The 24,045-nt window shown below is 46.4% G+C and overlaps 4 protein-coding genes, 1 long non-coding RNA gene and 1 other non-coding gene across 17 annotated transcripts; 2 read left to right on the forward strand and 4 right to left on the reverse strand.

Annotated features, from left to right (window-relative positions):
- Positions 1 to 252: 252 nt before the first annotated feature.
- clptm1 (CLPTM1 regulator of GABA type A receptor forward trafficking) lies at positions 253 to 7,153 on the forward strand. 6 transcript variants are annotated; one of them, XM_057050459.1, is made up of 15 exons: positions 300 to 428; positions 2,539 to 2,634; positions 2,665 to 2,735; positions 3,319 to 3,442; positions 3,552 to 3,710; positions 3,830 to 3,947; positions 4,165 to 4,250; positions 4,331 to 4,451; positions 4,539 to 4,783; positions 4,870 to 4,963; positions 5,035 to 5,225; positions 5,303 to 5,398; positions 5,481 to 5,616; positions 5,805 to 5,972; positions 6,073 to 7,153. In XM_057050459.1, exons 1-15 carry the CDS (start codon positions 315 to 317, stop codon positions 6,252 to 6,254), a joined length of 2,001 nt encoding a protein of 666 aa, XP_056906439.1. In that variant the 5' UTR covers positions 300 to 314; the 3' UTR covers positions 6,255 to 7,153. The 6 variants fall into 6 exon arrangements, with proteins under 6 accessions (XP_056906441.1, XP_056906439.1, XP_056906440.1 ...); XM_057050460.1 differs by having other exon boundaries at positions 2,668 to 2,735; XM_057050462.1 differs by having other exon boundaries at positions 300 to 365.
- A 564-nt stretch (positions 7,154 to 7,717) lies between these two features.
- On the reverse strand, positions 7,718 to 8,044 carry LOC130535444 (uncharacterized). Its single transcript, XR_008953115.1, has 2 exons — positions 7,925 to 8,044; positions 7,718 to 7,861 (listed from the first exon to the last, which is right to left on the reverse strand). It is a non-coding gene; the product is annotated as an uncharacterized LOC130535444 (long non-coding RNA).
- A 23-nt stretch (positions 8,045 to 8,067) lies between these two features.
- relb (v-rel avian reticuloendotheliosis viral oncogene homolog B) lies at positions 8,068 to 13,960 on the forward strand. 3 transcript variants are annotated; one of them, XM_057050464.1, is made up of 11 exons: positions 8,068 to 8,255; positions 8,411 to 8,431; positions 9,061 to 9,239; positions 10,908 to 11,240; positions 11,669 to 11,835; positions 11,914 to 12,005; positions 12,087 to 12,218; positions 12,291 to 12,395; positions 12,477 to 12,692; positions 12,767 to 12,838; positions 13,010 to 13,960. In XM_057050464.1, exons 1-11 carry the CDS (start codon positions 8,222 to 8,224, stop codon positions 13,429 to 13,431), a joined length of 1,773 nt encoding a protein of 590 aa, XP_056906444.1. In that variant the 5' UTR covers positions 8,068 to 8,221; the 3' UTR covers positions 13,432 to 13,960. The 3 variants fall into 3 exon arrangements, with proteins under 3 accessions (XP_056906444.1, XP_056906445.1, XP_056906446.1); XM_057050465.1 differs by lacking the exon at positions 8,411 to 8,431; XM_057050466.1 differs by lacking the exons at positions 8,068 to 8,255; positions 8,411 to 8,431; positions 9,061 to 9,239 and adding an exon at positions 9,911 to 10,320.
- Positions 13,961 to 16,194: 2,234 nt separating this feature from the next.
- Positions 16,195 to 18,453, reverse strand: mrpl28 (mitochondrial ribosomal protein L28). Its single transcript, XM_057050467.1, has 6 exons — positions 18,302 to 18,453; positions 17,541 to 17,850; positions 17,219 to 17,371; positions 17,000 to 17,134; positions 16,800 to 16,886; positions 16,195 to 16,618 (listed from the first exon to the last, which is right to left on the reverse strand). The coding sequence occupies exons 2-6, from the start codon at positions 17,823 to 17,825 to the stop codon at positions 16,523 to 16,525; spliced, it is 756 nt and encodes a 251-aa protein (XP_056906447.1). The 5' UTR covers positions 17,826 to 17,850; positions 18,302 to 18,453; the 3' UTR covers positions 16,195 to 16,522.
- A 306-nt stretch (positions 18,454 to 18,759) lies between these two features.
- On the reverse strand, positions 18,760 to 18,846 carry trnastop-uca (transfer RNA opal suppressor (anticodon UCA)). The gene has a single exon. It is a non-coding gene; the product is annotated as a tRNA-Sec (tRNA).
- Positions 18,847 to 19,760: 914 nt separating this feature from the next.
- LOC130534735 (uncharacterized) lies at positions 19,761 to 24,002 on the reverse strand. 5 transcript variants are annotated; one of them, XM_057049234.1, is made up of 6 exons: positions 23,083 to 24,000; positions 22,003 to 22,569; positions 21,348 to 21,617; positions 20,953 to 21,218; positions 20,689 to 20,876; positions 19,761 to 20,498 (listed from the first exon to the last, which is right to left on the reverse strand). In XM_057049234.1, the coding sequence occupies exons 2-6, from the start codon at positions 22,553 to 22,555 to the stop codon at positions 20,231 to 20,233; spliced, it is 1,545 nt and encodes a 514-aa protein (XP_056905214.1). In that variant the 5' UTR covers positions 22,556 to 22,569; positions 23,083 to 24,000; the 3' UTR covers positions 19,761 to 20,230. The 5 variants fall into 5 exon arrangements, with proteins under 5 accessions (XP_056905214.1, XP_056905213.1, XP_056905216.1 ...); XM_057049233.1 differs by having other exon boundaries at positions 22,946 to 24,000; XM_057049236.1 differs by having other exon boundaries at positions 20,755 to 20,876; positions 22,003 to 24,002.
- Positions 24,003 to 24,045: the final 43 nt, after the last annotated feature.

The raw sequence follows: 24,045 nt of genomic DNA on the forward strand, positions 1-24,045 counted from the left end.
GGGATAAAAGTTTGATGAAGATAGTTTATCTTTGTAATTAGTAACTAAAGATTTCATACACCGCCAACCATAAAATGACTGTAATCCAAAGTTTTTATCAATGACATTTGATAAAAATCCAAAACGTTTAAATAGGTTAATTAAAGTATTTAAATAAGTGTCTAATCCTGACAGAGCGTCGTCGAAATATATCGTTTTTATGCAAAACGCCCCAACTACGTCACTTGATTGACGACATTCGCGCTACTTCTCGCGAGAGGGAGCGCGATCGCCGTCGCTGTGGTGTGGCGTGTGAGCGATAGAGACAAGGAAAGATGGCGACGCAGGAGAGCGAAGCAACTAAAGCTACCCTGAGCAACGGCGAGGTAAAACAACCGCGACCGACACTCTGGTGTACACGTCAAGACAAAGGGAAGCCAAATCCTTGGGTATTTCTGGGTGGGGTGTGGGACACTGACGGTTGAGACATGTTACCGATCGTTACACGAGCTCCAGTGACGTTGTCAGTGCCGGCTGGGTTTAAAACGACCCCCTTCTGCCGTCCACGGTGTGCTGGGAAACGATCACTGCCAGCTAGCAGCGAGGACATACCTCCGCACCGTCACAGGACGTATGACTAAAACCATAGAATTTAATGGCAGTTGTAACCGCGTTCGCCACTTTGACTAGCGGAGCTTGTCAGTTTGTCTGGCCGGTAAAGGCCTGAACCTGAGCGGCGCAGCTCGCTGAGGCCGGCAGCAGCTCCCACGTCAGGTTAAACCGCCATGAATGAAGGGTTAATTTCGTTTACGGATCCTGACAGTCTAACTTTCACTGGTTTCCTTAAATGAAGCAGTTTTAGTCCTTGAACTGTACTCGGGCGACGCTGTCTTCAAATTTGGAACGTCATATTTCTGGTTACCAAGGCAGCGAGCAGGCAGCCAGTAATAGTCACAAGTTACTGGAGGTCAGAGTGGATCTAAACGATCCAGGAGCCTCCTCATGTTTAATCAGAACCTTGAAAAGGCCACCCAGTGCAAAGACCAGCACAGACCAGCACTCAAATCCCAACCTTATAGTTTTTGGCCATCCCAGAGTTTTTCCACACCAATTTTCGAGATGTGAAAATCCATCTTTAAATTATGAAATTATAGTTTTTCTGTACAATACTCTGATTAAAATGTACACAGATGCTTTTTGAAGTAGTAAAATGAGAGATTAAAGATTGGAATGTCAAGCATATCTCATGTTCTTATAGAATAGCGGGGATAAAAGGCCATTTGATTCTTCTAGCAGCCTTAACAAGGTTATAATCTGACCTTTTTGACCTTTATTTAAGGATAACCTTCACATGTGCTACTTAAGAAACCTCAGCTGTATCGATGAAGGCCTGATGAGAGCCATTCATGCCTTGATAATGAAAACTGCCTCATAACCCTTAGTATTAATGTTTGACTGTCAGGTGTTAGATCTCCTGGTGCTGTGTGTGTGTGTGTGTGTGTGTGTGTGTGTGTGTGTGTGTGTGTGTGCTTACTACAGGTGGTTAATTGTTAAGCTTGTTAGGTGTGTCAATTGTAAATTATTACCTTGCTTCAATAAATAAGCTGCTTCCTTTGGTTCATACATTTGGGATTCATCTCCTTTGTCACTGATTTCTTCTGGAGACTGAGATCCATGTTCATCTCACAATAATCCTCTAAATGACTGAGTCTCTGTTCCTTATAATGTCAGATATTATAGATGTTAATGATAAGATGTCTCCAAAAAGCCTGGGTTTTAATGGAGCAGGGCATGACAAAGCTTTATTTCTTGTCCCTGTACTGGTCATAATGTGGGTCTAGAAGCCACCGCTCTGGTCTTTGTGTTGGTGACAATAGATTTAGATGAGACGTTTAGATAATGTCTCGTGACTTGGCCTGTGCTTGTTCTATTGTGCGCCTAAAATAGACAGATTCTCTGTAAGTAGTGCTGCTGTGCACTGAAATGGCTTTTATTTTTACGGACTCTTGCTGGACACGCCAGGAAATTGGCGACCTTTTCGTGTCTAAACGCGCAAAGACGCTGGTGTGAGAAAGCCCTACGGTTGACAGACAACACCGCCTGAACAAGCCAGGTCCCTGCAGCGATGCGACCAAAGGCGACCTGACGATCAGAGAAGCTGCAGCCCATCATACTGTGTAACCTTGGGTTGCTACTGTATTGTTGTATTGTACTACAGCTTGACCTTCAGACCATTATCTCCTGAATATCCTGTAATCGCAACGTTAAGCTTCCTGCCCAACTCAGAGTTGGGAATAAAACACACACCCATTGGCTTGTTGCATCCAGTCTGACGTCCCCCCCTGGATCCTGTGAATCAGGCGAGCTGGGGCCTCTTTCTCCAAGCACCTTTGTTCACTAACAGAATCATAATCCATAATCACCCGCAAGCAACTAGCGCCTAATTTTAAATGGTAATTCTACAACCTTGCTGCGTATGGGGCCTTTGGAGTGTGTCAGATCAGCAGTTTGCCCCCAGCTGTCTGTTCTGTGGTTGATCTCGTTCCTCTCTGGTCGTAGGTGAGCAGCAATGGGACTGCGGCCACGGCAGACAGCCAGTCTGTGCAGACGGCAGACAGCCAGTCTGTGCAGACGGCCGGGGACGCCCAGGACCCTCAGCAGCAGCAGCAGCAGCAGCAGCAGCAGCAGCAGCAGCAGCAGCAGCAGCAGCAGCAGGCACCCAATGCGTGGCAGGTCATTAAAGGCGTCCTCTTCAGGTTCGTTTTTTCTTTCTGTGGCACAAAAGAAACAAGGAAACAGTTGGAATCGTCAGCGTCGCAGTCCAGCACAAACCGTCCTCATCGTGCAAGGCACTTCCGTAATTGTCAGCATCCATCGATCACACCAGCGAAAGCAGAGGCTGAGAAAGAGGTTCAGACGAATGTTAAAGCATCCCCGGAAGGATGAACCGATCCATCGTCCCAGTCCCTTAAAATTCAGGCAACCGCCTCAGCAGTTTATTAATTTTTCTATGGCGGCTAACCTAAAAGCTAATTATCGATTGAAAAGCCTAATGATAGTGTCACTCTTTATTAGCCAGGCCTTTTATTTTCCCAGCATGGGGTTCTGTCATCAAATCAATCTTTATTTATATAGCGTCTTATACAATCAAAATTGTTTCAAGGCGCTTTCCAGAATCCCAGGGCCTGACCCCAGACAAGCAACAGTGGCAAGGAAAAACTCCCCTTTAACAGGAAAAAACTCCCCTTTAACGGTCACCACTAAGTTAGGTGTCATATTTCTTAACCTTGGAGCTGCTTTCATTATTATCTATAATCTCTTCTTCTTTCATCATTTCAGAATCTTCATAATTTGGGCTATCAGCAGCTGGTTCCGCCGAGGGCCCTCTACGCCTGACCCAAGCACGCCAGCTGGGGCCCCCAGAGTGCCAAGCAGAAACCTGTTCCCCAAAGACACCCTCATGGTAACGTAACGCACCTCCCCTCCTTTTAGTCATTACTTTTTTAAATATCATTAATTCCTTAACACTTTCTTAAACGTGGTCATCCTTTGTTTTTTCATGGCTCCATCAGGACCTTTACGTGTACGTGTCCCAGGAGGAGGTCTTCTCTGACTTCAACAACACAGAAGCCCTGTTCTGGTTTCACAGGGACCTGGTTTATGGAGACTGGACCACTGGGGAGAACGTGGATGGCTGTTATGAGCACTATCAAGAAATGGAGATCCCAGAGGTGTGCATTACTTGGGATGTTGGGGGGGGGGGGGGGTGAACATGAAAACAGGCCTGGGATGGGGTTTGGTAGATGACACCTGTGTTAAACTATTTGCTCTTTGATTTATGTGCTTACAGAAGGTGCAGCAGAACGGTTCCCTTTACATGCACATCTATTTCACTAAAAGTGGATTTCACCCCGACCCCAAGCGCAAGGGGCAGTATCGCAGACTGGCGACAGTCCACGCCACGCGAAGTAAGTCGGAGACCTTCAGGCATCCCAACGTGTGTCCCATTTAATGGGGTGGGGGCTCAAAAATAACCAGGAGAGGATGTCTATTATCAGAATTGTCTTTATTTTGGAGGGAGACTTTTGAAAGCTAACGAGAAAATGGCAGTTTTATTTGTCATTTCTGAAATCTATCTATAAAAAACCCTTGCTCCATTAACCTTCACGTGTTTTCCATTTACAGTGTTGAATAAATTTAAGCGGAGAAAGTTTCAGAAGACAAAGAACCTGCTCACCGGAGAGACGGAAGCAGATCCTGAAATAATCAAGGTCGTTACAACTGTCTTATATTCTGGATGTTTCCGTGCTGCTGCTGTTGTGGTGTTCTAACGGCTTAAATGTCCTCACAGCGCGCGGAGAGCCACGGTCCAGTGGAGATCATCTCTCACTGGCACCCTAACCTCACCATCAACATGGTGGACGACCACACTGCCTGGGTCAAGGGCTCTGTCCCCCCTCCTCTTGATCAGCGTATGCTACCCGTTTCAGTACATTTTCTTTACATCTGTGCTACAGCCGAATGGGTTGTGACATTTCTGTCCTCCTGTCTCCCCTCAGATGTTAAGTTTGATGCTGTAAGTGGCGATTACTATCCTATTGTGTACTTCAATGATTATTGGAACCTGCAGAAGGACTATTATCCTATCAATGACACGCTGACGACACTCCCGCTCCGCCTCTCTTACTGTCCAATTTCCTTGTGGAGGTGGCAGCTCTATGCCGCCCAGAACGCTCGCTCGCCGTGGAATTTCCTACCCGACGACACGTATGAGCAGTCTGACGAAGACCAGGACTCTGTCAAGGTGAGAGGACGCGCGCCGTTTGCTGGATCTTCTTGGACTGAGCCAGGCAGTTAATCGCGCTGTTGCCTGAAATGCTTCTTTGCCAGGTGGCCCTTTTGGAAACCAACCCCTACCTGTTGGGTCTCACAATCGTCGTCTCCATCGTGCACAGCATCTTTGAGTTCCTGGCCTTCAAGAACGGTAAGAACGCAGCGCCACGTTTCACGTCAGAAGGACGCCGTTCCCTCGGCTCACCGCCGTCTCTCCCTCAGACATCCAGTTCTGGAACAGCAGGCAGTCTTTAGAAGGCCTGTCCGTGCGCTCCATCATATTTGGAGTGTTCCAGTCGTTGGTGGTGCTGCTCTACATTCTGGACAACGAGACCAACTTTGTAGTTCAAGTCAGCGTCTTCATCGGACTTCTCATTGACTTGTGGAAGATCACCAAGGTCATGGATGTCAAAGTAAGTGCCTGCAGGTTCCTTGTTGGGTTCTTTTTAAAAAAAAAAAAGTCAAATCTAACACATTTTTGTGTCTGCAGTTGGACAGAGAAAACAAAATTGCAGGAATAATTCCAAGACTGGTATTCAAAGACAAGTCCACATATGTGCAGTCTTCAACTAAAGTCTATGACGACGTAAGCGAGACGGATACGTGATGGTGTCGCCGACCCTGCAGCAGAGATGGCTTTTGACCTTCTGTCTTCTGCTTCCTGACAGATGGCCTTCAAGTACCTGTCGTGGCTGCTCTACCCTTTGTTAGGCTGCTACGCTGTCTACAGCTTGTTGTACGTGGAGCACAAAGGCTGGTACTCGTGGGTCCTCAGCATGCTCTACGGGTTCTTGTTAACCTTCGGTGAGTCCCTAGCTTTGGTTCCTGTTGATGTTTGGAGATGTCCCGTCTCGTATTTACATGCCAGACCTGTAACATGTAGATCTCTGATAATGTTCTTACCTCGTTAAATTCCTGCATGGAGAAATGACATTTTGCATCACCTTTTTTTTTGTTTTTTTTGTTTTTTTCCTTCTTTCCGGGGGGTTTAGGTTTCATCACTATGACGCCGCAGCTGTTCATCAACTATAAACTGAAGTCTGTGGCCCACCTGCCCTGGAGGATGCTCACCTACAAAGCTCTCAACACGTTTATCGATGACCTGTTTGCCTTCGTCATCAAGATGCCCATGATGTACAGAATAGGCTGTCTCAGAGATGGTGCGTCTCCTATGGCAACAAGCGTGTCACCTGACATGCTCGTTGGTTGGTAAGCCGATGACCATCTGAAACTTTTTTTTTTTTTTCCCCTGCGCTCCAGATGTGGTGTTCTTCATCTACCTTTACCAGCGCTGGATCTACCGGGTCGATCCCAACAGGGTCAACGAGTACGGCACCAGTGGCGTGGACCAGATGCAGGACGGCACAGCGGCAGTCACCGCTGCCCCCAGCACAGCCGCCAGCATCACAGACAAACCAGAAGGGGAGAAGAAGAATGATTAAGCGAGAGCCGGCTTTCATCTCCGACCATCCCCCCCCCCCCACCCCACCCACACCCCTGACCTCACCACTGAGGGCACGAGGACTTGTGAAAATAAGCTGGGAAGGAAGTTTAGGTGGACGCCAATACAAAAAAAGAAAGGAAAAAAAACAAACGACAGTTTAACTGTTCTCTCAGTGTAGACTTGGTAAATTCAAATTTCTGTCCCCCCTCTCGTTTTTTGCAGTTCAAGTGAAGTAAAACAAATGTGATGTACTGTATTCTCTAATTCTGGGATGGTAGGAGAGGTTGAGAGGGGAACGTGTTGCAATTACATTTTTTATTATTATTATTACACAGGGAAGAAAGAGGCCAAATGCAACTTTTGTTCTTTGTAAAGATTCTGTGTGCATATGATTTTTTTCTTCATTCCGTGTGTGCATCCTGTTTCTCGTCACTCTGAAACTGGTGAGTTATACTGGAGGAAACTGGAAAAGACAGGAGTGACTGAGAGATGGTGACATCCCTGCAAAACATTGCCCGCCTGACATCGACCACTGCGCCCAATTTTAAATAAATGACCTTCTGAACTTGAGAATTAAAATATTAACAGCCTTGTTGGTATTAATATTTAATAAATTGTTTTTCAGTTGTATGTTGTCAAACTAAACTCTCATCTTGTTACGCTCCTGATGTCAATGCTGTCTTGGATTTAATTTGCTAATTTGCATCTAATTTTAATCTGCCCCCCTGCCAAGATGTTTGGTTTTCTGATGGTTTCGCCTCCAAAGGGAGAGTGCGTGACAAATGAATGACCTCATCCGATTTTATTTTAAGTGCTGTATAAGGAAGAGGCTCCATGTTGGTGAATATTAAATTTGGTTGATTCATGTTTATAGTAAAACCTCATTGTGACTAAAAATGGCCATGTTCTATTTTCTATATGAAGTCTTCAACACTTCCATGTCGAAGTACTGTGCACTCAAAAGTTTTTAGTCTCTTTCACATTCTCCACATTTCTTTCTCTGCCTTCAAGGTCAGATTGGTGGAGCGTTGCCTCCTGTCTGCAGACACGATCTCTGGAGCTCAGCCTGAATTCCTGCTGGGTTCTTGATCACGTCTCTTCAAGACCCTTGAAGATTTTGATATGGTGAAGTCTAACAAAATGAGTCTGGGCCCCCAAATAGCATTGTTTACAATGATTGTAGGTGTGTCTTTGCGAAGCGGTTGCAATAACAGATCTAAAAACCAAGCTGCAGTCATTTTGATGTGCAAAATACACTGGGCGTATATACCTTTGAAAGGCGTTGTTGCATTTCCCTCTAGTAGTTTGTTTCTCTTAACTCTTGTTGTTGGGATGAGAGCTATTTCCTTTAAATGGCTCAACTTCCATTTTCCATTTCATTCAAGCTGTTTTTCCTCTTCTGTCCACACGGTGTCGCCAATACCCCACAGCAGCAAACGGGTTTAAACGTGTAAAGCAGTATCGGGTTTGTTACAGATGTCCGCAGGCTTTATTACAGCTTTAATCAGCATTAATAACATCAGCAAAGCTTTTTCAAATGGGAAATACTGTCACAAACTGGGGCGGGGGGGAGCTGTCCATGTTAAGTCGCTGTGCGCCATCGGTCTGTGGTGACGAATATTTAAATAAGTTAATTATCATATTTGTTTTTAAATGAGGCTGCCGTACCTTTCGTCAAAGAGGGTGCTTTCCCGTCCGAGAGGTGACGCGACGCTGCGGGGATTTCCAGACCTCGATGCAGCCAATCAGAGCGAACCTGTTGCGGAAACGCGTGTTGACGTAGCCCGGAGCGTCAACGCCAAACAGCGTTCGACGCGGCGCATTTCGGTCCGAGTGGCCCCGGCGGCATGAACAGGTCGGGAGACTGAGGATCCCCCCCGGCTGGGTTTGTTGAGAGGAAAGGACAGATTTTGGCGAAGTGAACCGACTCCGGAAATTCTCCCTCTCGGACAGTTAAGGAGCGCCATGAAAGACATGGACATCTTCAGGGGGACATGTGGTGCGTCACAACACTTCGTCTTCGTGTGTGTGTGTGCGTGCGTGTGCGTGCGTGCGTGTGTGTGTGTGTAAAAGCACGTGATTTAGGAGTCAGCAGCCACCAACATAAACTCCGGGTTTACTGAAGTTTTCTGTAATTCTGTGTGTTTCCTGCAGAGCGAGGCCACAATGATTTTGGTGAGTATGGGTTTATTCTTGTACTGTGCCCGTGCGCGTGCAGGAGAGACAGACCTGGATTGACCTCAAACCTGTTTTCACTTCCTCATAGTCAAAATATTGGATAGGTTTAAGAGCATTTCTAAATGACGCGTGTTTATATTTATTCTAAGGTCGCCCGTCAGTGAGGGTAAATTGCTTGTTTCTCCCTTAATTAAAAAAAATAAAATACAAATTGAGCACAGGTCTCACATCAAACGACTACTTCTTGAACCCTCCAAAAGGAAGAAAGATTAAGCTGAAGATATCAAATATGTAAATAGTGAAACTGAAATAACACACCCCGTGTCATATTAAAATACTGCTTCACAGTTGATACAATAATAAAATGTCAGCCGAAAGAATTTTGAATGTGCACACGAGTTTATACTCTAGACTTTCTACTAGACAATCAGTATTTATGACAATCGAATTATTTTTACCTGTAAGAGGCCAGAATAGGTGCTTTGGTTTCCCAAATGCGGTTGATCGACCTAGTATATAAAATTTTGAAAGTTTGTGGTAAATGACTGGTAGCCATAGCAACAAATCCTCTGTGGATGATGACAAGTTTGGTTTTCCCGCCATGTTGACGGGACGTTCGCCCACAGACCTCATCGAGGAGCTCATCGAGGAGGATGAGCAGCGGTCGGCCGCCCCCCTCCCCAGGCCCCCGCCCCCTCCCGCTGAGCTTCTCTGCGAGTCGGGCGATGGGAGCCACAGGAGGCCCAGGCAGAACTCCTCGCCGCCATCCCAGCCGCTGCTGGTGGCCAGGGGCACCGCGTGTCAGGTGGGTGTGACGCCGTGACGACGATGATGATTGTGGCGGATGTTTACCGGCAGCGTTTCTAATCAGCACGTTCATCATCGACATTTTCTGTTTATTACAGACTAATAATGTAATTGTGTAGTATCAAAATACAACAGTCACAATAGCTTTCAGGGCCCCTTCGACAGAATGTATTTCGCACAGATATTCACCCTAGCGGGAGGTCGAAGGTCAAGGTCTGTCCGGTTCCCTCTTACCTCTCCGGCCTTAATATCAGACAGGGTTTCTACTTGCAGTTTAAATCTGAAAGCGACGCTGGCCGGGGACAAAGATGAGGAATAATAACGGAGACATAGTAGTTTTTCTCAGAGACTGTCAGATGTTCGTGATGACATCGTGTTGTTCAACCTGTGATTAATCAGTAATTTAGAAACAAGGGAGGATATTGTGGCTGTATCGGATTTATTGCTGCATGTGAAGCTGCCGCGGCGTTGCCTCCTTCCACCCGGCAACAGTCAGGCTATAGAAGTTACCTCATCGTCCTGAGTCTAAACAGTGTGGGCGGGGCACAATCTCTGACTGTTACCGCATCGGTAGCGCTGTTGTGCAGGTAGGAAGGCGGGCGGGTGCTGTTGCTAGAAAGCACGTGGTTTCCAGCCAGCAGATTAGAAACGGCGCAACCTCAGAGGAGGTGGTGACTTTGTAGCCTGCGCAGCAACGGAGCCGTGGGGAAGTAGAAAGTGCTCCGCGCGACATCGGGAGACTTTGACGTGCGACTTTTATAAACCGTTTGGTTGTAGATGACTTTTTTGCGGCGGGTGTCGGAGGGTGACACGCCTCCCCAGCACGTTTTCCTGTGGGAGGAGGCTGCGACAGAGGAAGGAGGAGGAGGAGAGGAACTGTAACCCGACTCCGGGCTTCAGTTTGAGGTCTTTTCTGTTTGCTAGCCAAGTGCACGGCGGGTAGAGGGGTTATAGGTCACATTCTTCGACCAGGGGGTGCTTCTCCAGTTCTCGGGTCCGCGGCAGGTTAAGGGCACTTCCTGTTTCTTGTTGTTTGGCTCAGTCAACCGAGCTTTTGTTTAAATCTGCTGTTTTCAGAGGTATGACGCTCACTCGCACACACACACACACACACACACACACACACACACACATATGTGGTTTAGTAGCGTTAATCATGGAGGATTCATCCTCGCCTCCTCAGACACAGTTTAACAAGCGTATGAATCACCGCTGCAACATTGTAACTCCCGTGTTTACCCCAGGGTTGATTTTTCAGCGTGATCTCAAAGCAGGTCTGTCTTTCGTTTTGGCTGCGCGTCGTCTTTTATGATACAGAGCAATCAAACAAAAGAGAGAGCGAGGACAGGTTTGAGTGTGTTCAGAAGAAGCTGGGCTCATTTTAAAAAGACATTAAAGCCGGAGAGGAGGAGTCAGCCCGGCCCAGTTAACCCGGCCTGCTGATGGAACGCACATGCGTGGAGGTTTCGCTGTCAGTGTTTGTTTCTGAAAAGCCAAAAGACGTGTAATAAAGGGCAAATAGTGAATAAACTGGCCCCTGTGTCTGGAGTAGTTCTCTTACTAGTGTTACTGTTTGTTAATAAGTGTTACATCTTGCAGTTATTATCTTTAACTCCGTCTCCTGGCTCCTTTGTAATTAACCGAATAATTTCTCCCCCCCCCACAGCCAACCTGCACCTTCCCCCAGCTCGCTCCTCACTCGTCCACATTGAGACAAATGGCCCGTCCCTCCGGGGAGCCGGCTCTCCACTCAACTCCTCACACTGCCATCAAGGAGCTCCATGTTTTCCCAGGTCGAAGCCCGCGCGGCGTCCCCTCGCAGAGCCGGGGCGCCGACACCGAGATGCTAGAGCGGATTCTTCAGAAGCCCAAACTGGTGGTGGTGGAGGAGCCCAAGGAGAGAGGCATGAGGTTCCGCTACGAGTGCGAGGGGCGCTCAGCCGGCAGCATCCTGGGGGCCTCCAGCACCGAAACCAACAAGACGCAGCCTGCGGTGGAGGTAGACTTCACACCGTTTTTAATACCGAGCTTTACCGGGGATGGGGGGGGGGGGGGTTTACCCCCTACAGAGCTTCTAACCACAGTTGTTTTCACGCCCAGTGTACAAGGTTGCACTCTCGAGGCGGGGGTGGTGAAGCATGTGGGTCGGTTGGGGTGAGTGAATTAGAAAGTACCCGTAAGCCCTTGGTAAGGCCATGTCAAACGCGGGTGCTTTTGTCCAACGGTTGCTCGACACCAACACTCCTACAGCTCATAAACAACACCCGACCACAGTCAGAACCACAGATGAGCCAGCTCACACTTTCCCCCCAAACAACAATGGTTTTTAGCACCTTTCTCAGGATTCATTTGCCTTTTTCACGCTGAAACCACCTGACAAATCAGTTAACCTGTCAGGATCTTGCCTTCTCCTGTCTTGTCTCTCAGATCCAAGGCCCCATTGACCATTTGAAGAAGGTCACCATTACCGTGTCCTTGGTGACCAAAGACCCGCCGCACAGGCCTCACCCCCACTGCCTTGTGGGTAAAGACTGTCCCGAAGGCTCAGGAATCTGCCTGGTCATCATCAACCCTCACAGCAACCGTCGCCACAGGTGCTGTCCGATGTCTTCCACGAGGCTCCGGCTGATGTCGGACGCCGTTTCACACTCGTCCGTTTTCTGTCTCTGCAGCTTCAACAATCTTGGAATTCAGTGCGTGCGGAGGAAAGAACTGGACATGTCCCTGCAAAAGAGGCGAAGCCAAAACATCGACCCCTTTCAGAGTGAGTGAATAAACACTCCAACTGTCTCGAGAGCCGCAGATCTACCGGATCACCAACCTCTTTTCGTGTCTTCCTCCTCAGCCGGCGACTCGAGGGGCATCGAGGACATGGACATGAATGCCGTGCGTCTGTGTTTCCAGTGTGAGCTGGAGTGGGACGATGGCAGGAATGACTCTCTCAGTCCCGTGGTGTCCAGTCCCATCTACGACAAGAGTGAGACAAAGCATCAGCCTGGACTAGTCTCACATTAAACACCCTTAATTATTCTTCTCGTTCACTCATTAGAAGCCACCACGACGTCACAGCTGAAGATCACTTGCTTGAACCAGTACAGAGGTTCCTGCGCTGGGAAGACGGAGATCTACATGCTGTGTGACAAAGTGCAGAAAGGTCATTCGTGCCCCCGCACGCCAGTTTTTTGTAATGTCACCCGATGACCAACGTGGCCGTCTTTTTCCCGCTGCTCTGCAGATGACATAGAGATCATCTTCCGGCAAGATTCCTGGAAGGCAAACGGCGAGTTCGCCCAGACGGATGTGCACCGGCAGATCGCCATTGTCTTCAAGACCCCGCCCTACCAGGACCAGGACATCACGGAGGAGGTGGAAGTCAGCGTCCTCCTGCGCCGCATCTCGGACCAGATGGAGAGCGAACCCATCAAATTCACGTACCTGCCGCACAACCCGGGTGAGTGCGGAAAGCCCACTGAACGGCGGCGCTGTTACGGAAGACTAACATGCGTGTGTCTGTCCTCACCTTAGACCCGTACGAAGTGAAGCGGAAGAGGAAAATAAAGTCAGACGTTGGCTTCAGGGAAAAACCTTGCGTGACGGGTAAGATGTGACTGCCACTTAAAAACAATAGAGGTGGGAAATCCACTTTGGTACTAATTGTCGTATAATTAATCAAACACAAATGGGGCAGGAGCTTTGATCTTTTCTTCCCTGTTAGCATGACACGGCGTTATTCATTTCAATGACTCGGTTTGTTTTGTTTCCTTGCAGCAGACAGCGCGCCTCCGGTAGAGCAGCCCTTCCATTTCCCAGACGAAAGGCTTCACTCCACTCAGCCCGCGGCCCCCGCTCTGCCAGAGGTCGGCTACGGCGAGCTCGTGGACTCAAACAGCAACACGGAGGACGCAGCTATCTTGAACCGTTTGCTAGAAATTCCCGGAATCTGGGAAATGATTTCCGAGCAAAACCTCGCCACCCCTGTGCCCTTGGGCTTCGAGCAGGGGCCGGACGCCAATGCCTCCTTCGTCAACATGGACACGAACCACAACTTCGGCGCCTACACTCAGGACTTTGCCCATTACAACGACCTGCAGTTCAACATGCTGGTCAACGAGAACCACACCCCGCAGCCGGAGGCGCAGGACGGCCTCTCCGGCGGAGCCGTTCAGGTGAAGACAGAGGAGGAGCAGTGATGGGTCAGGTCCTTCACCACCCAATCATGCCTTTTGGGACCAACGTTTAGCCCTTTTGAAGTCATTTCCAGTCTTACCACTCAGCTGCTACCTTCCAATTCATAGCTTGCATGTTAGAGTAGCGACTAAGCATATTCCCCCCGGTGATGAACTTTGACCCCCGTTCCAAAGCCTCGCTGGTCGAGGCACAGCAACCAGTTTTGGCCTCCTAAATATGAAATGCTGCTAGCATGAATGACAAGATTATTCTCACAACAACAACATATTTAACTTGGAGCCTCCACGAATTGTCATCGACTGCAATAAATGGTTGTACGAGTGTCTTTGTGACGCTCCTGCGGTCGCCTTTATCGTAATTAAATCGCAGTGACCAAAGTCCGTGATTGATTTATAACTCAAATCTCAGCGTAGCCTCTGATCTGCTCTTGTCATCTGTTATCACCGTTGCTGTGACACTCTTGCTGCGCTTCCTGGCTTTGTTTAATGTTTGATCTACTAAACTGCAATAGAAACCAACCGTCCACATAAACTGTGTCGGTCCCTTTTGTCGCGCACCCTCAGTCCCAAAGAACAAGGATCCAGTTTGGTGATGTGAGAACAAAAAAGTTTTCCAGCGCTCGGAGCCGCCTGCCCACACACATTCCTGACCTGCTTGCTCACAGGAACGATGAATAAGCGACGGCTGCAGACACGGATTCATTCGTGCGTGCATGAGCGACGGCAGAGTCATGTGACTGCAACATGGCTGCATGTGGAGCCAGGGCGGAAGACGAACCTCCTGATTTATGAGTCCTGATGAAGCCAAAGTCATGTGACCGCACAGCAGAAGCTTTTAAAACCTAATGATTTTTGCCCTTCAAATGGCTGCTCCTCCCTCCTCTGCCGTCCATTGTCCCGGGCACATCTCAAACAAAGCCATCCCCAAAGTAAACACAGCAGCAGATGCGTCATCTGTTAGCATTCTGTGCACGTCATCGATCAAACGTGTCGTTCTAGCAGGTGTCCTCGGTGTTAGATACACACATGAACCACAGCTGCTGGGTAACTCCAGACTGGGCTGATTTCCGTGGTCTGACTTGGAGACGGGTCCAATGCACCTTAATACCTGCGAGTTCCTGCTCATTGGACGTGTCCGGACACGTCTCCATAGTTTTTCGTGGTCATTCTCGCTGCTTCACAGGTTTCAGGTGAATTCAGCAGCTTCTCTTGGCAGGAGGTGCATTCAGGGTCGACCGGTGAAACACCGGTGACAGCGGCCAAACGAGCAAACACAGGTTTGTTATTCATTTACTGTGTAACCTTAAAGTGCCCCAGATGTTTTGGAGACTTCACACATGCTGGGTTCTGAGTCTTAAAGGAGAATGGGATTCTTTGTTTTACACGATGCCCTTTCTAAAGCATAACAATTGTGCGGGTTTTAAAAATTTAAAAAAAGTTATTTTCAAGTCGGTCACATCTCTTGAAGTTACTAACAGCTTAGAAAGCAACAATTTCTTTATCTGTTCGCACACCGGGCTGGTTATGGACTGTCCAAAGGCAGAAACCTCAGGATCCCACAGTCCTAGATCAGAGATCAAATTCGAAACGGGGATTTTTTTTTCTTAGCAAAACACATCCTAGTTTCAGGCTGAAGTTTCAGCTCTGCCGTTTGCATCATTGTGTGATGCTTTATGAGGCCTCCAGGGATCATCGACGGTTTCATCCGTGTCGGAGGCAAAGAAATATAAAGATATTAGAGACAGAGTTCACCTGCTTTCACTTCACCGTCTGGCTGCAGGGAACAGGTGGAAACTTCACCAGGACTGATTTACACCACTTAACTGCTGCTCTGGCGACTGTTAGAAGTTCCCACGTTATAACAAGCCCAAGATGGATCAGGGACACGGGTGCAACGTTGGTCAAATGCACCTCAGATCTGGTTTTGGATCAGGTAATGAAGGTGTCACAATGGAAAAATGGAAGGAGAAAAAAGGAAGAGTTATTTCTGCTACACATTTGCCGTAAAGAGTGAATAACATAAAAAACCCTCATTGCACTGATGAGGTTTTTTCATAACTGTTCAATTTTTCCGTTACCATTTTAACACACCCACGGGAGTCCCCCCAGCACATTGGTACTCCCCATATTTCCATAATAGAATGCTCAACCACAAAGCCCGACCACATTAATTCAACTGTCACAGAGCAGGAAGACAAAGTGAAAGCAAAATCGGACAACAAGAATGTGTTTCAATTATTTAAACTGTGTTATCATCACAGCTAAACCTTTAAATGCAATCAGACTCGTTTTTTTAAAATAGGTGATATTATTAATAGTGCTGATTTTACAGTAAATGTAATTCTCAAATCAAGAGGTTCTGCTGTGAGGATTTCAATGTTGAACATTGTGGCTCAATCTGTTGGGGAAGTAGACAACAGAAGCACGTTTCCTGGCGTGGCTCAAAGCTATATGAATTCTGTTGACCCTATAAATCAATGTTTATTATGGGATTATCATGTGGAGGTTGAACTCAGTATAAAATAAACAGAAGGTAAAACCTTCGATTTAATTAAGCTGTGGAGCCTAAAGCAGGAGGAATGAAGCTTCATATTAATGATAAAGATGGCTCCATGGCTGCAGGGGAAGGGGCCAAGGTGCCCTGGAGGCACCCACAAATGCCCACACACTGCCCCACAACAAGCCAGGGAAAGCCAACTCAGCATCTCCCCCATCCCAAGACACCCATGTGGTGCCAAATTGCTCCTTTCAACAAAGCAAACAAGCTTCAGAAAAATTAACTTTATTCTTGTATACAAGCTTTGGGACCAATATCACAACTTCTCAGGGAGTCTTGACATTGCTGGGAGTCTTCCCCTCATTCCTGGCCTGTGTTATGGATCCCAAACACATGGAACAATAAATACCTTTACTGTGACTGTTATTCATGTCTGCTCCACAATCTCATTGTTCCAGCAAAAAACTTCCAAGGTCGAGCAGCATGAGGAGGCTCTCAATGTTCAGATGCGCTTCAGGAACTGCAGACTTACGCCACCTTCTGGTGAAGCGTGAGGGCTGCACCTACTTCATCAATCAGCCAGATTCTGCCTCCTGCTCATTTCCTCTCTATCACATGCGGCTCTGAGAGTTTTTGGAGGCGCAGCTCCTCCACCAGCTTGTCCACGTAGACCTTGAACAGAGGATCCGGCTCCTGCAGTGGGGAGGACAAACATCTTGACATTAAGATGGACATTTAGTCAGCACAGTTATTTACATCTCTCCCAAATATTCTAAAGAAATATATGATTTCTTAATTTATTCTTTATTATTTCTTTTTACAGCTGTGCAGCTTTAAGCCTTTAAGACTGCTTGCGTGTGCACGTGTGTGTGACCTTGTGTTCCAGCTGTCTTTGTTTCTCTACAGCTTCCTCCAGATTCAGTCCCACCCATTCTGCCTCCTCCTCTGGAATCTCAAACTGCTGCTCAAGCGGACAGAAAAAGAAAAAGAAACACATCCATTGGGAAATATAAATAAGCAAAAATGAGGAAGGCCTGTCCCAATAAATCTGCTCAGCGAGCACATTCCTCCCACCTTATATTTGTTGTAGACCTTCTCCCTCTTGACAGGGTCATCGGGGTAAAGCTCTGTGTTCCTGCGGGACAGGCGAAGTAACATGGCTCTCTTTAGGTCCATACCTAACTTGGAGTTCAAGTCTTCTTTTGGTGTCTGGGAAAATAAGAGTCAAATGTAGAGAAATGGCGGCGCTGTGAAGAGGTCCATTTGGTCACAGCGAAGGTGGCTCTTTCTTACTTTGAGAATGTAAAAATCAAATCCGTAGGCAGCATCGATGAGGTCCAGTGCCCGGGCCGAGACCGTGATGGTGAACTTGTGGTCCAGGATCTCGCTGTACAACTCCCTCTTGAACAACTGTGGCTTCCAGGTCTTCGGCAGACGGTTGGACATCTACAAAATCAAGTGAGCCAGAGGATCATCATAAGATGATGCAGCTCATTTTACCTTTTAACATATTTAAAAAATATATATATCAAATGTATCATTCAAGTCATTTTAGATTATTTGGTTTCAAATAGAGAGAACACTCTTGTCGTAACTTCACTAGACAGTGACTCACTTTGTCATTGTTGGCATATCGGTAGCCACTTATCCAACCTTCTCCTCCCCACAGACCATCCTGGGATTCTGGAGGGTAGTAGATTGGAACGGGGACATCCTGCACCCGTTCCTTCTGCCCCGTGTCTTTGTTGACTCGGTGCTGAACCCCCAGAGGCCTCCAATGGACCGGGGTGGGCTCTTTATACTCAAGGGACTTGAGGTAGTGCCGCGGCAGACGGCTATAGATGCCTTGCTTCAGTTTCAAGGCATCCCATAGTTTGGGGGGGAACTTGTGAAGAGGCATAACGAAGTGTGTTTACAACACAAACCTGAAAATAAGAATATGGTAAATGTGGAGATTACAAATAGAACAAATACTACATGGAACTTTCCTTCACATACAAAAAAGATTTTTAAACTGAAGAACATATGTGTCTACTGCTAAAAAGGTAGTGATAAACTAGTGATAAACTAATGATAAAGGGAAAAAAACGTGTGTGTATGTGTTGCGGGCCATAGCACGTATAGAATAGTTATATTCTTATTTATCACTCCATTCTGATATTATACTCACAAAGTAACGTTATTAACATGGCGCAAGTACAGAACAGCCTTCAACACAATATGACTTTTTATTTCAATATATCGTTATGTTAGTGATTGAGATTTAGAGAAGACCTTTATAATGTAATTCGGATAACGCGTCAGACCGAACGTTCCTTGCGTGAATGAAAGTAAACAGCCTCTGAGCTCTGTGACGACTTAATACAATAATCTTACCTTTTATATTCACAGCGATCTTTTCAAAATAGTAAACCTTTGTTTTATTTAATACACGATCCAATCGATTTTAGCAGGCAAGGACATCACGCACCCACCGAACGGATGCTCGGACCTACTTCCGCATTAAAAGACCCGCCTACACAACTAAAGGAGGTAATTGGACCACTAACCGGAAGTTACGTTGGATTGGGTTTCATGGGCTGTCAATCAATCGAATAAACGTTTCCTCTCACTTTTTCCTTTTTCTTTCAGTCTCAAAAAAATTCTGTTGTTGTTGTTAAAACATTAATCAGCTAGTATTATTTATAAGTCGTTTTAAATAAACACTCATAAGAGTTAATATTATAAGACATTTAAACTGACTTTCTTTCGTTTATGAGAAACCATATATCGATATAAATTAACAGAATACCCAAATAATTTAAACCCACATTTTAAAAGATGGCGAAGGTCATCGCCCGAAAGGTGGAATTGAACCACTCTGCCGCTAAGCAGCTACAGGTTTGAAGCCTGCACCCCGGACCACCGAGGCTCATCCGGGCACTTTCTCTGAGGAGGAAGTCAGTATATAAAGAGCATTTTACCAACAACTATTTTGGTCATGGTATCACTTCAATGATTTCAGCTGATTATTTATTTAGGTCACTGTAGAGAAATGACAAATTAAATTCCAGGGTTCGCCATTGAACAATGTGTTTTTGTAAAATAAACCCAATACAACAACACAGTTTGAAGTTCGGGCTGTATTATGCAAGGCACCGAGAATGTGATTGGCTCCTAAGAAACTAAACTTTGGATATGTGTCGTCACATTTTGTGTTTATAAAAAAATCTTTCTCGGGCAACGTCGGTTAAAAAACGGATGCATTTGATAAAGACTATATCCTATTTACTCTAATGCACCACATATACTTACTGGTCCCAATATGATATCACTTTGTTTTATTGTAACCCGAACACAACTACCATACAAATTAAATTTCCCAGGTTTTGTTAAATTGTATTTCCCAAACTACATTTCTTTAGCCTGAACGTGCATTTTGTTATTGCTGCAATGCTGTAGTATTTGCAGGTTTGCAGTGGTTTATACTGAAGATAAAAGTCTCTTTAATTTATCACTTTTACAGACTGGTTCAATGCCTCTGCAAAACCATATTGTGCATAACACTGGATCTTACCAGAGAAAAAAAATATCCAGAGTAGTTTTTTGGTCAACAACGATCAGGTTTATCCTATTCCAAAAGTAATCTTTCTTCTTTATTTAATGTAGACACAAATATGAGACAAAAAATTTATCTCTCCAAGAAATATATCATGTAGACAAATGTAGACATTCTTGAAAATTAGGACAGGACTAATAAAACTTTTTTAGGGTACCAAAATGTCATATCTAAATTATATATGACACCGTTTAATCCTAATAATAATGTTATATAATATAACTAAGCACAATCATGTGACAAACATCCTGTATTTATTCACCAAGTAATAATACATTTTAGGCTTCATCTAGTTTGACATTAGTGACAGATTGATCAGCAATTGTGCATAAGCGGCTTCAAGTTTCCATGTCACACTTCTGTGCTGAAGAGACAAGAACAAACCAGTAAATCCAGGTGTTAAAATTCAAAACAATTAAAGTCAAATGTCCATGGTCAAAGCAAGTACTGTAAAAACCTCCTCTGGATGTGAGGCTCTCCAAAGTTCAAAAACTTGCACAGAGATGCTAAAACATTCCAGTAATTCAAGTATAACTTTAATTACAGTGGGAAAATCTCTAACGCTTCCTACTTGAGGTCAATCAGCAGAAGGTCCATCAGTCTATTAGAGCCTAATTTTCATAAGTGCTTCTACTGCAGTTGTAATAATGAGGTTGATGTAAAATCTTTGGTGAGGCTTCATATGACACACAATCTGAGGCCACCCCTCAGTTGCCCAAGTCAGTCAGCTGAGATTCCTGAAGTGCTGCTGCAGCTGGTGGTGGAATTGTCTCCACTTCTGATGGCGAACAGCAAATGCTGGCGGCGCAGGCCTCTGCGCAGGCCAGGCTGCAGGTCGGGCGGTGTGGACGGGACACGTCCTCGCTCTGGGTGATGGAGGGGCCAGAGCAGGAGGCAAACTCCGGCTGAATTGTACAGCAACTCACTCCAACACTCTGCAGCACCTTTAAGACCTCGGACAACAGATCAGCACACCTGTGGAGAAAAATGTAGATTAGAGTCAGAATTACCTGTAAAATCTAAATGATCGACATATTTTTGACTGATGTGAAACGAGAAGGAAAGAGAAAGGGAGTCAAATTACAAGACGGAAATAATAAAGCTAATAACACTAATAGAATTAACCACCTAGTTTCCATGGTATGCCATGTTAAAAACTCATCACCTGTCTGTCTTAAAGTCAGAATGGCAGTGCACGTGAACAGAAGCCACCAGGAACAATTCGCTTAACTCCCAGATATGTAGATCGTGCGCGGACTGCACGCCGGGGACGCTCTCAATCTTCTGCTGGAGGTCCGAAACGGATATGCCTAGAGGTGTGGCTTCCAGCAGCAACATTCCATGTCTGGACACCTGGAGAGCACCATCGGGTCAAAGCAGGTAAAATGCAGCCAGAGCTCACATCAGTAATGGATGCAGGAGACCTCACCTGTGGAATGCATATGGCAAACAATATAACCATGGCCAGTAGAGAGAAGCAAGGATCCAGGTAAACCAGGGGGCTGCAGGTCCCAGAGCCACGCAGGCACTGTGGGTTGTGCACCAGCAGGGCCAAGCTGTGGATCAGAGCCAGGACGGCCGCTCCGAGAACCTGAATGCCACAGACAGACAGCAGGAGGCAGAGCGGCGTCTGGAGAGCTTCCTCCATGTGGTGTGGGGAATTGCTGCTCGGGGAATCGTCTGAACTGGTTGGACCTGAGAGATACAAACAGTCAAAGGTGACACGTGACCAGATTGACTGCTGTCCGCATTCAATGATGGGAAAACATCGCATGTCCCAAAACACTCCATGGATTTCCACAGCTAAAATGTAAACTGTCTCACCAACATTTGCAGTGCAACATTCTTCCGACATCTGCGAGGTGACTCCCTTTGAGTGGCTCTGGTCTTCGTCCCCGCACTGCTGTGGAGCTGCAGCTGGCAGGTGGTGCCCTCCCTGTGGGCCGGGGTTTCGGGCGTCGCTGTCTGAGGGGCCAGAGGTTGCCGGGTTACAGAGGACTAGGGCCCCATTGAGGAGGGAGTCATCAGCGGCGGATTGGAGCCGGCTAACATCACACAGGACTCGCCCTGGCTCAGCTCGGCCTTTGGCTCTTTCTTCAGAAGTCACAGAAAAATGAAAAAACAAACACACATGTTTAATCCCTCGCAGCTGAATACACACTTTTGTAGCCACGTCAAAGTGAAATTTGACAGGATTGGATCATTACCTGTGTCTTTCTACAGAGTGATTACATCAAACACCTTTAGCTGCCGCAATGACTTCAAATGTGGACCACAGAAGCTAACTAAAACATGATTAAAACGCCTCATCGGTGCCGTTTTATACCGTTTGTTTCCTCAATGTCCTTGCGTGTCAGACCTTGGATATTTACACACTGACAATTTTATTCAGTGCGGCCAACACATGCCTTCGGTATGCTCTGATAAGAAGTAACATAGGAATTTATGTAAGAAGGTGTGGTCCATTCCGGTACCGTACCGCCTCTGCTCAGGTGCAGGGAAGCGTCTGAGAACCGATCCCAGTAAAACCAGAGAAACAGCATCTTCAGGAGGACGCTGCAAGAGCTGATTACCACGAGCAGCAGAGGAAGCCAGACCAGTTTGGGCTCCAAGAAGAGGCCAATGATGTCAATGGTGGAAGACAGAGACAGAGAGGCCAAGACCAGAGCGGAGATGAAGCTCCTCACGATGGGAATCCTGCACTGTTTGTAATTCAGACCACACCCGAGAGCCGGCGGTGAGATCTGCCTTAGGTTCTTCCCAGGAGGGAATGGCCGGGTGCCAAGGTGGGGTTCGACGGGGGACTCAGCAGAGAGGTTAGAATTGTGTATTGGTGATGCAAAGAACTCCAGAGGGGAGTCCGGAGGGGTTCTGCTCCTGGTGTCAGCAGTCAGAGCGATGCTGATGAGAAGGAAGAGTGTGTGGAAGCCATCCATCAGGACGGTGTTGGACTTGCACAGCTGGCTGATGGCGACCTGGCAGACCAGCAGCAGCATGGTGGCCCCCGTCAAGGACCACTTCAGCACCTTCATCCCTGCACAAACAGCTGTTTTTCCGAAATATCGGCATCAAATTTTATTGACAGTTAAAAGGGGAAGATTGTGAAGCTATTATTTTGCATTTCTTTTATTAAGCTCTAGAGGCAAGCTTTGGATTTTTGACTCCGAAAACATTTAAAAACGGGAAATAAAAATTGATTAAATGAAAAAGAAATATACTGAAGAACATCTGTTGCTTATAATGCAACATATGTTAGTGGGAACCTGCTTTTAATAAAACACAAAGCAATAAAATCTAATGACCAAGCACCACCACTTTTCTTTAACTTTAACTTGCAACTCATTCACAACTATGATTCCCCACAAATCATAATTTAGTCGTTTTAATAAAACTTAAAAAATAAAATAAAATAAAAACTTAACCAGGAGTTCCTCCTAAGTACGCAAGTTTTCAGTGTTTAAACTCCAGTTGCGATCGCTCCCGGCGCTGCTCTGTCCAGCTCGCTTTAGATTCAAATAGAAGACACATCTGCAGGAAGTCAGACCTGCAACTCTCCTACCTCAAAAAGTGGAAAAAAAACCTTTGACTCAATCAGAGGTGACGCTGGGCTCAAAAATGAAACTGGTGCTCCGATCCTTTTTATTTTTTAGGAAAATCAAGTTTACTCCTCTGTCCTAACACCCTCCTCCTCTGCTCTAATGCCTGTCATGTGAGCAGGGATGGGGGTGGTCTGTCCTTCCACACAGGCCTTTCCCATCACACGGACTCCAAGCAGCAGGTTGTCATTCAGTTATTTATCAAAAATGTTAATCATAGCACAATACTGTTTAAAGGCATTTAGATTTGGGATGGATCCGACCCTCTAATTCACCGGACTAATTCAGAGAACTGGTCTAGACATCTTATTTGGATATGAGGCCCTGCCCCTTTCTAACACAGAAGACAAGTGTATTATTATATACAGTACATTTGGAATGTACACGAGATAATAAAGATACATATGTTGCACAGAGCAGTGGAACCCCAGGTTGCTTTTCCCAGGATGATATGGAGATATCCAGGTTGTGCAGCCCCTCTGGCCCCTTCCCCGCCTGTGTGGCCCCATCCGCCGCTGCTCGTTTGTGAACATAGTCCAGAGCTCGTTGCAGTCCAGTGGAGTGCAAACCAACATCCCAGATAGGGACTGACACAGTGGATAAATCCCCTCTGTTCTTCCAGCATACCCGGAATATTCCAGAGGCTCAGCTAAGCCCGGGTAAAGACCTGGTGAGGAAGCATTTGATCAGCTCAGATGAGTCTTTAGCATTTAAAAAGCACAATCTTCTGCACATCTAATAGCTTGTTAATGCGGATTTCTGTCGCAGACTAACACTGGTCAGGCGTGGAAAGGGCCAAGACTTGGTTTTAAAGAATGTAATCCAAGCGTTCCTTCCCAAGGAGCTTCTCTCTCCTGTTGAGAGGATGGACACCTGTGTCTGATAGAGATCCTACGGGGCCACCTGCTTGAACGAAAATGTCACTT

Source organism: Takifugu flavidus, chromosome 12, assembly GCF_003711565.1.
Source record: "Takifugu flavidus isolate HTHZ2018 chromosome 12, ASM371156v2, whole genome shotgun sequence".
Lineage (NCBI taxonomy): Eukaryota > Metazoa > Chordata > Actinopteri > Tetraodontiformes > Tetraodontidae > Takifugu > Takifugu flavidus.